Source organism: Xenia sp. Carnegie-2017, unplaced genomic scaffold (genome assembly GCF_021976095.1).
Source record: "Xenia sp. Carnegie-2017 unplaced genomic scaffold, XeniaSp_v1 HiC_scaffold_23, whole genome shotgun sequence".
Taxonomy (NCBI): domain Eukaryota; kingdom Metazoa; phylum Cnidaria; class Anthozoa; order Malacalcyonacea; family Xeniidae; genus Xenia; species Xenia sp. Carnegie-2017.
This window is the reverse complement of record NW_025813486.1, coordinates 1278089-1291225: the sequence shown is the minus strand read 5'-3', so window position 1 is coordinate 1291225 and position 13137 is coordinate 1278089. Positions and strand designations below refer to the sequence as shown.

General features: G+C 35.1%; 1 protein-coding gene across 2 annotated transcripts in view; it reads right to left on the bottom strand.

The window, feature by feature from the left end:
* The window catches only part of LOC124449577, a 42648-nt gene that overhangs the window by 4434 nt on the left and 25077 nt on the right, over positions 1-13137 (bottom strand). For both annotated transcript variants that reach the window (XM_047000512.1, XM_047000513.1), the window contains 15 exons: positions 12730-12855; positions 12262-12436; positions 11659-11723; positions 10908-11189; positions 9924-10247; positions 9396-9677; positions 8650-8865; positions 6376-6594; positions 5578-5730; positions 4276-4554; positions 3160-3508; positions 1873-2152; positions 1152-1190; positions 866-1070; positions 546-714 (listed from right to left, as the gene is read on the bottom strand). In XM_047000512.1, the coding sequence (XP_046856468.1) occupies positions 546-714; positions 866-1070; positions 1152-1190; positions 1873-2152; positions 3160-3508; positions 4276-4554; positions 5578-5730; positions 6376-6594; positions 8650-8865; positions 9396-9677; positions 9924-10247; positions 10908-11189; positions 11659-11723; positions 12262-12436; positions 12730-12855 (3163 nt within the window). The remainder of the gene's footprint in view (positions 1-545; positions 715-865; positions 1071-1151; positions 1191-1872; positions 2153-3159; positions 3509-4275; positions 4555-5577; positions 5731-6375; positions 6595-8649; positions 8866-9395; positions 9678-9923; positions 10248-10907; positions 11190-11658; positions 11724-12261; positions 12437-12729; positions 12856-13137) is intronic.

Genomic DNA, 13137 nt, shown 5'->3' with positions numbered 1-13137 from the left:
TTATTCTTTCAGAAAATATCATGCGATTGTTAATGTGTTTGCAGCAGCAAAATTTTTTATCGGATCAATTAAAACTAGGCGTGATTAAAAACGTGTTTGTAAAAAAGTTTTCAATGTGGTCAAGTCGTCGTCGTCTTTTTACAGCCATTTTAAAGCTGCCTTTCAATGGACCTTCTATGCCGTAGCAGGAAGTCTGGGTCTAGCCAAATTCTGACGTCATCCAATGAAGTTGGTATGGTTGGTATATATATTCTGTATTGCCAACTCCCTTGCATGACGTCATATAAGTAAGTTGTTCCGTACTTTTCTGACGAAGGACAAGGTCCACGAAAAAGAGCGTTTTTGCCAAATATAGAGCACCATAAAAATGGAACTACCGAGCCAAATTTAAAACTTTTTTTCAATGACGAGTTAAAAGTCACACCTATGGATTTAACATCGCAGACAAAAATTTTTGCCGTACTGGGCACTTTAAGTTTAATTTTTATTCAATGTCTTCAACTTATTAGATATGTACGACTATTTTCCTTGTATAGACCACTGACCATTTTTCACACGAAGAAGGCGCAATCTTGCTCTAGAAATAATGTTATTATATCCATCAATCATAAAACCAGCTCTTGGAACATATTCGTCGTTGTACAGTTTCTCGGGGAACGCTTTTGGTAGAAGAATGTTGCGTGTCCAATTCCAAAACTCGCGAATGTTGTGTACCTACAATTATGAAAAGAAATGTAGTGCTACGTTTGGTTTTTTTTCGTTATTTCAATTAATCGGACTGGACCAATAATTCTTTTTCTGTGGCAGATTATACCGTAGCAATATGCTTTCTTTTTAGTGGCAGTAGAAGATGAAAGTGACAAACCTTGTTTGTCTTCGAGCTTAATTTGTCGATCTGTTGATAAAGTTGAAAGGATCTGGTATCTTTATGTCCGTATGTGACCAATACAACAATGACAGTAAAAATCAAATGTACAGTGATTTCTTGAAGCAGGAAGAACATCTTTCTTTCTTTCATTTTTGCTTTGCGCATAATGGCGAGTTGATGGTCCGAGGGTCTTGAAGGCAGACTTAAGGGAAAATAATGAAAAACAATTTAGCACAAAGCCATTATTATAAAGTTTGAAGGATTCAATTTATTTAAAAACTACCTGGAGCTTCCATGCAACCCAGCTTTGATAGGACGTTCACTAAAAAAATAAAAATTTTTTTAGTTTTTAAGTCGTAGTATAGCCATTCTGCAAGTTTTACTCCTGCTATGTAAATATCTCAAGACAATATATTTACTTATTTCTTTGGAGATAAATTGTTTTGACAGTGCGTGAACAGGAACAGTGCCACGTTGCTTAATCCGAGATATCGGAGATTTGTTTTATGTAATAAAGTAAATGGTTTGAACCCGGGAGTATCGTTACATGTTTGTAAATGTAGATCGTCCAGGTTGGTATAGTCCTGAGAAGGACCGTTTTTACTCTGAAGATGACTACCGCTACGGTTATCGAAACGTCAGTCAACAACAACAAAAACAGTCCTTCTCAGGACTATACCAACCTGGACGATCTACATTTACAAACATTTGTTTCATGTGTTGAAGTTAAAGATACCATGAAAGCAGTTTCAAAACACGTTAGCCAAACAAAACTATCTCCTTAAAAGGACTTTGAATGCGCGCTGAAAACGTTAGCAACCCTGCCAACACTTTCAAAGAAATGCTAAATATAAGCTCCCTGATAAGACCTTTTAAGAAATGCTAAACACGAGCAGTTCAACGAAAGAAACTTTCAAAACAGGCTTCCACGACTTAACCTAAACATGACTTTCAGATCATTCTAAAGGCCACACAAAATAATGCATACAAGACACGAAACAAACCTTTCAATTTGAAATGTCGTTTTACTAGAGTCGTTATCATTAAATTTCAATGTATCTTCTGGTGTTTTATCATCTTCTTTTTCATGGTAAGAGTTCGACTCAAACTCCCCTTCATCAGGTTTTTTCACGATCAAGGCAAAGCCAAGGGCAAAAATCAACACTTTTAAAGGTTGTGTAACAAATATATCTTGAAAAATCGAGATAAAAATGGATAAAAGCCATTTTAATGATTTGCCGTTTCCAAACTGCATTCCATACAGAATAATAACGGTTGCCGAACCTAAAGATATGAAGATATACACGTTAACGTTCTGTTTGATAAAAAAACAAACAAACACGTAATACTTTTTATGTATTCATGTACAACAATAATAGCATAGTTTAATCTAAAAAACTATAATCGTACAAACTCCCCAACTAAAGATGCATGGGGTCCTGGGTATGAGCTCTCAACTAGAGATGCATAAAGGTGAATTCTTAACTACAGATGCATGAGGGTTCTGGATATGAACTCTCAACTAGAGATGCATAAAGGTGAACTCTTAACTACAGATGCATGAGGGTTCGGGATATGAACTCTCAACTAGAGATGCATAAAGGTGAATTCTTAACTACAGATGCATGAGGGTTCTGGATATGAACTCTCAACTAGAGATGCATAAAGGTGAATTCTTAACTACAGATGCATGAGGGTTCGGGATATGAACTCTCAACTAGAGATGCATAAAGGTGAACTCTTAACTAAAGATGCATGAGGGTTCTGGGTATGAACTCTCAACTAGAGATGCATAAAGGTGAATTCTTAACTACAGATGCATGAGGGTTCTGGGTATGAACTCTCAACTAGAGATGCATAAAGGTGAACTGTTAACTACAGATGCATGAGGGTTCTGGGTATGAACTCTCAACTAGAGATGCATAAAGGTGAACTGTTAACTACAGATGCATGAGGGTTCTGGGTATGAACTCTCAACTAGAGATGCATAAAGGTGAACTGTTAACTACAGATGCATGAGGGTTCTGGGTATGAACTCTCAACTAGAGATGCATAAAGGTGAATTCTTAACTACAGATGCATGAGGGTTCTGGATATGAACTCTCAACTAGAGATGCATAAAGGTGAACTCTTAACTACAGATACATGAGGGTTCGTATCGCTTACATTCAGGTACATACAAAGTTAGATTGAAGCCACGAATAGCTTGTTAGCCAGATCAAAGACCCTTAAAGGTGTTGATCATTAAAAACAAATGATAAAACCAAATAACATGAAAAATATGTTTGCACCTAAGGTTACGACAACCAAAATTGCCCAACCAACATAGACAAACCAATGAGGATAACTTGAAGGAAATATATTCTTAAATCTTGCCCAGCAAGATAAATTATTGCTTTCTTCTTTTAGTAGTCCGGTTTTGAATTGGTGAAGACTTGAGTCGTAGGAGTTTTCGGGGGAAATTGCTTTAAACGATCCCGGTGTACCCGTCGTTTCAAAACTCTCGCGATTAGGAACGATCTCACCGCTTTCAATGGATGTTTTTGAGTTGAGGACTTTCGGTCGAACATTTCGAAATATATTTAATATGATGAGATTGATAGGAACGACTATCAGGGCACTGACGATACCAACGTACATCTGAGGGATGGAATGTGGGATAGTAAGAGAAGTTTCAAATACGGCAAACGCATGAAGTATAGGGAGGGAAATTGTTTTTCGTCTCAGAAAAGAAAAAACCCTTCTATTTAGAGTTCAGTTATACATATAATTCTACCGACTCTTCTAAGTGTTTTTCTAGCAATTACAGACAGCAAAAAGCCAGTAGAATTGTTTATATTACTTAAACGTCACAGTAAAAGAAGGCAGAAGACTTCCAAAATTACTCCAGTGGCGAAGCCAATCTGATCTTTTACACATACAATGCAGATTTTTCATCAAAAAATTTTTCGTTTCTTTAGAAAATTAATTCCATTCATTGTTCCTCCAGTGATTGAAGACAGAAATGTTTGCATCGAGGAGGTGTAAAAAACAGAGTGGCATCGCCATTGCTGAGTTTCTCATCGCCTGAATAACATGAACTCGTCCCCTATTAGCCCCAGTCTCTTTCGAATGTACGACCACTATAGACCATGGTTGCTAAGCTACCAGAATCAGCACTGGCATGACGCCATATGTGGTTGTTCAATTCCTATACTTTTTGCTTTTTAAAACGTTTTATAAAAGTTAAAAAAAACTTGCCACCCAAGATTCCTGCAACCGTACCCAGTGCTATACATAAAGCAAAGTCAACTGGGGAACAGCGTGCTGTAGCCGAGAGAAAAACAGTAGACGAGTTGCATGACAAAACGACGAGAAAAGCAGAAATTTATGCGAAAAATAAGTACTAAATGATACAAAATACCAACCTCAGTCCAAGTAAACGAATAAGAACCAATATAATTCGTTGAGTCTGGTGTCGGTTCACCTTCTCTATCGTAAAACATAGCACTTACAACCATGGAAGTCATTATAAGACAAACACAACAAGATAATCTTTGAACGCGAGTAAATTTACTTTGCGGAGGGCGATTAAGCACAGAGAACCAGAGATGTGTATCGTTCAGACCGCGCTTTGTCTTGGAGTAAAACAAACGATAAAAGTCAATAAGTTCCTCTTGGCTTGCAACGGGAAGCAATCTTTCGATCTAAAAAAAAAAACACAGTTCTTGTCAAAAATATTCAATCATAATAGTCCAAACGAACGGTGTATAGCCTGTCCGCTTATTTAGACTTGCTATGTTCATTTTTTGTTTAACATACTGTCGTAGCCATCATCAGAGAATAACATAATATTCATCCTAGGGTTTAATATTACTGTCATAACAAGAGCAAAACATTCGGGTTGACAATACCAATGCATGAAACAAATAATTACGAACTACTACATTGTGATTTATGATTATGCGGATAGTTGAGGACAGTTTAGTTGAACATCGACTACAGTACTAACCCGTGTATAATAACTTAGATTTTAAGAGCCTGTTTGGCTGAAATTTTCATTTTCAGCCCATTTCTCATAGGAACCCGCTTATATAAGGCAAAAATGACGTTCTTATCAGCTCAAGGTATGAACATGATTTCATTTGCTGTGATTTGTTAGTGATATGCAGTTGATGTATCATTGTTTGCAGTCACTGTTTAATGGGTACTATATTATAAGATGATTGTATATTAATAATATTATAATTAGTGGAGATTTATATGAAAATGCAAGAACATAAAAGCCTATTATAAAGAAACTTGGTAGATTGGATTTGCTTTAAGTACTATTCATATAAAATCCCATGTAGACTGAATTGAAAAACTCAGATTTTATATGAACTGGATATTATTGTATCTTGACAAATGACTACGTCATTCAATCACGTGAACATACAAATCACGTGAGCACACAGTGGCAGGATTGAGGAACTCAGATTTTTATATGAACTGGATACTATTGCATCTTAACAAATGACTGCGTCATTAAATCACGTGAGCACACAGTGAAGTTCTTGGTCAAATAAAATTTCCCCAATCTACAGTATCCAGAAATGTTTTTTTAAGAAGATATTAAAATAGAAATGAACAGGTCAAATCGAACAAAATATAATTAGGGCAACCCAAGTTAATTTAGCTCAAGCTAGCAGACGATGGCACAACTAAAATCAAAGGAGATTTCGCCGTACCTGACCGTCATCTTCATCGACGGCAAACCATCTATCACAGATAAAATAGTATCGTTTATTGTTCTGTAGATCTGTGACCATCACTCTACTCAAGAACCAAGATCCATGGCTGTTATCATGCCAAATACGGATACAATACAGGTCACCCAAATCCTGGAAAGTTGTAGAAGATAATGTTACTGCTGTGTAGTAAGTGAAATTGTGATAGATGTTAACGATTTTACGTCGGGGACACGGAAAAAAAACAAGTTTAAAACGGCAGCTAAGATATACACGCAACATAAAAGAAATTTTATGGTAAAATAAGCACAAATACATCTGCAACACTTAGTAACTCTTTCATCTAAGCATTCTTTCCGCTCTGTCATGTAGATGACGACATCAGAAAAATTGCAACTTTTCTTTTGAAACTTAGGTTATTAATTAATTATAAATCTATGGAAGAGATTTTCATTTCTTGAGCGTTGAGGATGAAGAGTATGATTAGACGTTTAACAGAATGTTGTATTTCAGATGGTCAAGAAAGAGACTTTGTCATCCTCGCTTCATGAAATTTCTGATTAAAACTTTCAAGTTAGGTTTACATTTATAAAGTCAAAAATAAATCAAATGAAAAAAAATACAATAAAATTTATACATCATACAAAGCAAACAAACAACTGCGAGCGGTGAAAATAATAAATTATATCAAAAAATTATGTGAACAAACTATTCATTAAGACATACATTCTCAGCTCCGTATATAAACACTAAACAACACGAAGTCCCTATGTGTACCATGCTATCCATAAACATTACCTGTGACGTCCTAAGGAGAAATTTTTCCAAGCTGCCCCGGTGAAACATCGGGTTTTGCGGGTTCGTAAGGCACCTTGGCCGAGTATCACCTTCATCGCCAGACAAAATTACGGTAACTTTAGATTTTGTACCCGCATTTCTGCGCATGCCCGTCCACAATGCAATCTCGTAGCGATATCTGTGATGTGGAGAATTGTCTTGCAAGGGGCAAATACTCGTCTGTAAACATACATCACAAATAATGGTGAAATCCAACAGTAGTTTGTTTAATAAAATTATTGAACATTTCCATTCAAATTTACAACAAGAGCACACTGAAACTAAACCGAATTCGTTTGCAAAAGAAGCTCTAGGCTTTTCTGACGACAGACAATGCCCACGAGAAAGAGTATTTTTGCCATGTTTAAGCCGCCATTAAAATGAAACGACGTGACAAAATTTAAAAAATTTTTCAATGATAATGTAGAAATCATATATAAAGTAAATATGGCAAATAAAACCTTTTGCTGAAAAGGACACTTAAAAATGAAATTATTGTACAATAAATCTAGCATAAAAGATACTCTAAACGAAAATACCCGTGTTGTTTACCTTAACTGAGACACTTAAAAATGAAATTATTATGCAATAAATCTAGCATAAAACATACTTTAAACGAAAATACCCGTGTTGTTTACCTTAACTGAGACACTTAAAAATGAAATTATTATCCAATAAATCTAGCATAAAACATACTTTAAACGAAAATACTCGTGTTGTTTACCTTAACTGAGACACTTAAAAATGAAATTATTATGCAATAAATCTAGCATAAAACATACTTTAAACGAAAATACTCGTGTTGTTTACCTTAACTGAGACACTTAAAAATGAAATTATTATGCAATAAATCTAGCATAAAACATACTTTAAACGAAAATACCCGTGTTGTTTACCTTAACTGAGACACTTAAAAATGAAATTATTATCCAATAAATCTAGCATAAAACATACTTTAAACGAAAATACCCGTGTTGTTTACCTTAACTGAGACACTTAAAAATGAAATTATTATACAATAAATCTAGCATAAAAGATACTCTAAACGAAAATACCCGTGTTGTTTACCTTAAAGGCTCTTACAGACGAGCAAATTTTCTATGACAAAACTCTATGTTACAAGTTTTATACGCCCGTCTGTACGCGTCACTTTGCCATATTTTTCTGTGACAAATGCATTTGTTCAAAAGCTAGCATGCCAGCTTTTGAACAAATGCATTTGTCATAGAAAAATGGGCCAAATGACGAACTTTGTTCGTCTGTACGGCCAACAAAGAAAATATAACAAATGACGTGCCAGTGATGAACCTAGTCAGCGGAATTTTTCGGCGTACTCAGTGTTGTGGCCACAAAGGTCTCTGTCTTAGCGGCCAACATGGCGGCAGCCAACAACGTGCGTTGGACTGACGCAGCCACAAGTCACCTCCTTGAGTTACTTAGAACAAGGGAGAGTTTGTGGAATTTAAAATCAGAATGCTACAAAGACAGAAATAAAAAGAAAAAAGACTATCAAGAGATCCTGAACATAATGAACCAACGGCGATTTAAGTGCCTCTTTGAGTACTCGTATTGCATAAGTAGTGTTATGCCAATGCCACAAGCAAGCATCCGTTTGTGTTTACTCAAATATGGCATCGTTGAACAGCCGACGATTGTTTACTTTGATTATCGCTGATTTTCCCGCGTATTCTCTTTGATATATGCTGTGCTATTATATCGCGGGCCACAACATTTGTCACACAAAATTTGTTGATAGGTACAGACGGTCAAAGAAAATATGCCACATGAAAAACTTGCCATAGAAAATTTGCTGCACGTACACATGGACATTTGTCACAAAAAAATGGTAACATAGAGTTTTGTCATAGAAAATTTGTTCGTCTGTAAGAGCCTTAACTGAGACACTTAAAAATGAAATTATTATGCAATAAATCTAGCATAAAACATACTTTAAACGAAAATACCCGTGTTGTTTACCTTAACTGAGACACTTAAAAATGAAATTATTATACAATAAATCTAGAATAAAACATACTTTAAACGAAAATACTCGTGTTGTTTACCTTAACTGAGACACTTAAAAATGAAATTATTATACAATAAATCTAGCATAAAACATACTTTAAACGAAAATACCCGTGTTGTTTACCTTAACTGAGACACTTAAAAATGAAATTATTATACAATAAATCTAGCATAAAACATACTTTAAACGAAAATACCCGTGTTGTTTACCTTAACTGAATCAAAACCATCTGCACGTCTTGCCCAAATGAAAAGAAAAATGTAAAAGGTAAAAATAAGGGAAACAGCGACAAATGAAGCATAACCTCTTTTGAAGTCGTCGATTGAAAATCTTGTTAATGGATTCGGTGAGACGATGTAAGAACTGAACGATGTAAGATGGTTGCAGAGGCATTTCGTTTGAAGAGAATTTGATACGTTGCTAAGCTTCGGAAAACAAAAAACAAAAAACAAAAAACAGGGATTAATTTAAAGTTATTGGCTTTGGCTTCTCATTAAGATAAAAGTAAAATAACACAAAACTAAACCAAACTCTCGACTGCGAATCACTTTGAGCTGACGGTCCTGAAATTGTTGACTTGACTCGTATTATCAACATTGCATATACTAGATCACTTTATTTGTGATGGTTGACTAAAGTAATAATCAAACAAAGCTCACACTAATTATAAAGGAAAATCTCCAAATGTTTCAGTTTTACCATTACTAAACTCGAACCGTACTATACTTTTACTGGATTGTTCAAAAACATCAAACAAATGAACGTAAGTGCTAAATGAAAGAATCCCAGCCAGTCTCTAAAAGGCCGCTGGCGATTCCTCTGTTTTCGGAAAAGTTCTAAAAAGAACTGTTAGAGAACACAAACCATAGACTTCAGAGCTCTTTTCAGAGTTCTCACAGTTGAACAACATTTCACCCTTTTCAAAACAAGTATCTTCGTTAAAATAGGTACTTACACGACAACCTTTTGTCATCCAATTTGAGTTATTCCAAAACCTACATGACTTCAACTGTACGACGGCTTTGAAAGTCTCCGCGTTCAAATCACAAGGCTTTTTCGTTGGTCCATCACCTTTGTCAGGACAAGGCAACAGACCAATCGACACGACACCCTTTGCTTGTTTAAGTCGAGTAGAATCTCGAAGAATGATAACATTTCGTACAACATCGATATGGCTATCTTCATAACTCGCATTTTTCCATAGAAAATACTTAAAATCTTTTGTTTTCGGCGAAACCTTAACAAAAACAGAAACAAATTGATGGTAAGGTTTACTGGCAGCTGGAAAATGACATTATGTTAAGTGAGAGTGATCTGATGTTGAAACTTGAGTCCTATATACTCCAGTCTAGTGTCTTCATCAGAAGTGATCTGATGTTGAAACTTGAGTCCTTATATACTCCAGTCTAGTGTCTTCATCAGAAGTGATCTGATGCTACCAGAAAATAGATAGATTTAAGCTCAGAAAGTTATGTAAAGTTACTTTTTTCCCATATTTAACGAGAAACTGTGCTCTCTTGTATTTTTCTTCCTGTATTTGTATCTCGATCAAGATTTGTTCTTCAAAATGGTCTTCATTCACTCGAATATTACAAATATAGATATTTGAATCTTCTGATGATCTGTTCATGAATAAATCCGATGCATTTAAACTTTTCGGCAAAATGATTTCAATGTCTTGTGATAGGTTCTCCAGGACAACCTCGTTACCATTTCTTCGTCGAAATTTGATAGAAAATACTTCCGGTTGAATAAAATATGCATTCCTGACGTCCGAAATATACGGATTCTCTTTGAAAGACATTAACTAAAATACAAAGTTAAGTTTCATCATTGATTGACAATGTACTATATTTATACTGGATTGTTCTATCTCCAGTAAAAACGTCTGTTATAGATCTAGTGTTACTGAAGAAGGAAACCTGAACTGTACTATATTTATACTGGATTGTTCTATCTCCAGTAAAACGTCTGTCATAGATCTAGTGTTACTGAAGAAGGAAACCTGAACTGTACTATATTTATACTGGATTGTTCTACTTCCAGTAAAGAACATCTGTCATAGATCTAGTGTTACTGAAGAAGGAAACCTGAACTGTACTATATTTATACTGGATTGTTCTATCTCCAGTAAAGAACATCTATCATAGATCTAGTGTTACTGAAGAAGGAAACCTGAACTGTACTATATTTATACTGGATTGTTCTATCTCCAGTAAAGAACATCTGTCATAGATCTAGTGTTACTGAAGAAGGAAACCTGAACTGTACTATATTTATACTGGATTGTTCTATCTCCAGTAAAGAACATCTGTCATAGATCTAGTGTTACTGAATAAGGAAACCTGAACTGTACTATATTTATACTGGATTGTTCTACTTCCAGTAAAGAACATCTGTCAACGGTGCACACATTCTGGAGAAGATCTTAATCAGTTTCCGTATATTCAATTTTAGCATTCCTCACCTCAAGAAAAATATCATTACTACCATTATGACTTAAAAAAGGTAAAGCATCTTTCTGAAGAGAAACAGAAGGACTGCGCCGTTTGTCGTTATCATTACTAAAAGCCTTTTGCACAATGCGTTCTTGTTTCAGGTCAAAATCCTTGCTTATCTTAACATCGACCAATGGTGTACTGATGTTGGTGGACTGTTCTCTAAACAACTTCAAACTTGCCATGGCTTTCGTGATGGTCTGCATTGTCTTGTCCAAACGTTCAACGACTTTTTTCGTTTCTTCCGCAATCTAAGTGATAAAATTGTGACATAATGGTCAATGGTGGTGCCAGACACATACATTATTATAATGGACATTATGGTTAATGGTAGTACCAGACACATACATTATTATAATGGACATTATGGTTAATGGTAGTACCAGACACAAACATCATTATAATGGACATTATGGTTAATGGTAGTACCAGACACAAACATCATTATAATTGACATTATGGTTAATGGCAGTTACATAGTTTTATAAGCACATGCCAGCACGTTGAAATTTTGATAAATGACCAGAGAACAGATGGCAATCACTTGTAGTCTGGAAAAGACAAGTTTAATACGCCATTCATTGACTTCTTCTTTCTCTCTTTTACGACATTTTATCATTTACAAAAGATCTTGAGTTTTACATTGCTTGATAATTATACTGAATGTCAAATGCTGCTTTAATTAAACCCAAAACGAAAAAATCTTAATTTCGTCATCACCTTTTCTAAGGATTTTCCTTTTCTAGATAGTACACCATAAAAATTTTCTTTGATGTCATCAGGTGCTAAAAGTGATAAAAATTCAGTAGGTTTTTCATTGAATTTTTGAATGATTATTTCGTTGATTTCAACAGAAAACATCTCCAAATACCGCAACTGCTAAATACTGAAAATGGAGTTGAATGTTAATACACGTGAAATGCATGAACAATGCACGTGCAATGCATGTGAAATGAATGCACCATGCATGTATACTTCACGTGAAATGAAGGCACAATGCAAGTACAATGCACGTGAAATGAATGCACAATACACGTACAATGCACGTGAAATGAATGCACAATGCACGTACAATGCACGTGGAATGAATGCACAATGCACGTAGTACAATCCACGTGAAATGATTGCACTATACATGCACAATGCACGTGCAACTTTCAATGAAAATTCGTTTAAAAAAATAAAACGAACCATATCATTCAAAAACCGTATAGTTGTAAACATACAATTACCAAGGTTTGAAACTTTTTGGAGCTTAATAAACAAACAGACAAACAAAGCAGTAGTGAATGTATCATTGACAACGTCATTCGTCAAGCTTACCATTTTCTTTGGTCGTGTCCTTTCCACTGAAAAGAGACGCGTTTAATATCTTGGTTACTGCAGATAACAATATTGTTCCAGTTTTGTCAACTTCATCTCCTGATTGTGTCCCTCGATCCGTGGAGATGTTCAAAAAACTGTCCGACATGGTTTGAAGTCTTTCAGCGGCAAACACCTGTGAGAAAACACATGACTATGTGAAAAAATAGGCACGCACTTCGTACACGTTGGTAGCTTGTTGAATTTAGGGCAATAAAATAAAGTAGATGTAAAAACTATATTTTAAAACTTCAAATAATACTACATGTTTAATATCAGTCACACAAAACTTCCTTGAGAATCTAAAATGTGTTTTCTGCTCACTGCTTACAATGAAATGACGCAGTATTTGTGAAACTCATTATGCATTTACACATGTAGTAACACGTGACCAACTTGTACTTACACGTGTAGTACCACGTGACTAACCTGTGTATCATGAACAACTTGTGTCTCGTCATAAGCAGCCAACTTTAGTGCGTCAGATGTTTGTTGAATTGATGGAAGTGTATTCGTTTCAACTTTCTTCAGATTCTTGATAAATGCCCTCCGGATCTAAACATATAAAAAATAACCTTGCTTGTTTATCGAGAATTCTTTAAATAAAATGGTGGACAAAAAATTGAATAGAAAATTTTAACACAAAACAGCTATATATTAAAAACATTCTCTTGTTCTATAAGTTTGGTGTGCATTAAATCTTACATTAATTCACTCTAAAATGAATGGTTTGAGCGCAGGAGTATCGTTACATATCTATAAATGCATAGATCGTCAACGATTTCGTGAAGCTCTTAAAAAGACTGTTGGTGTTAGTGTTGACTGATGTTTCCATTT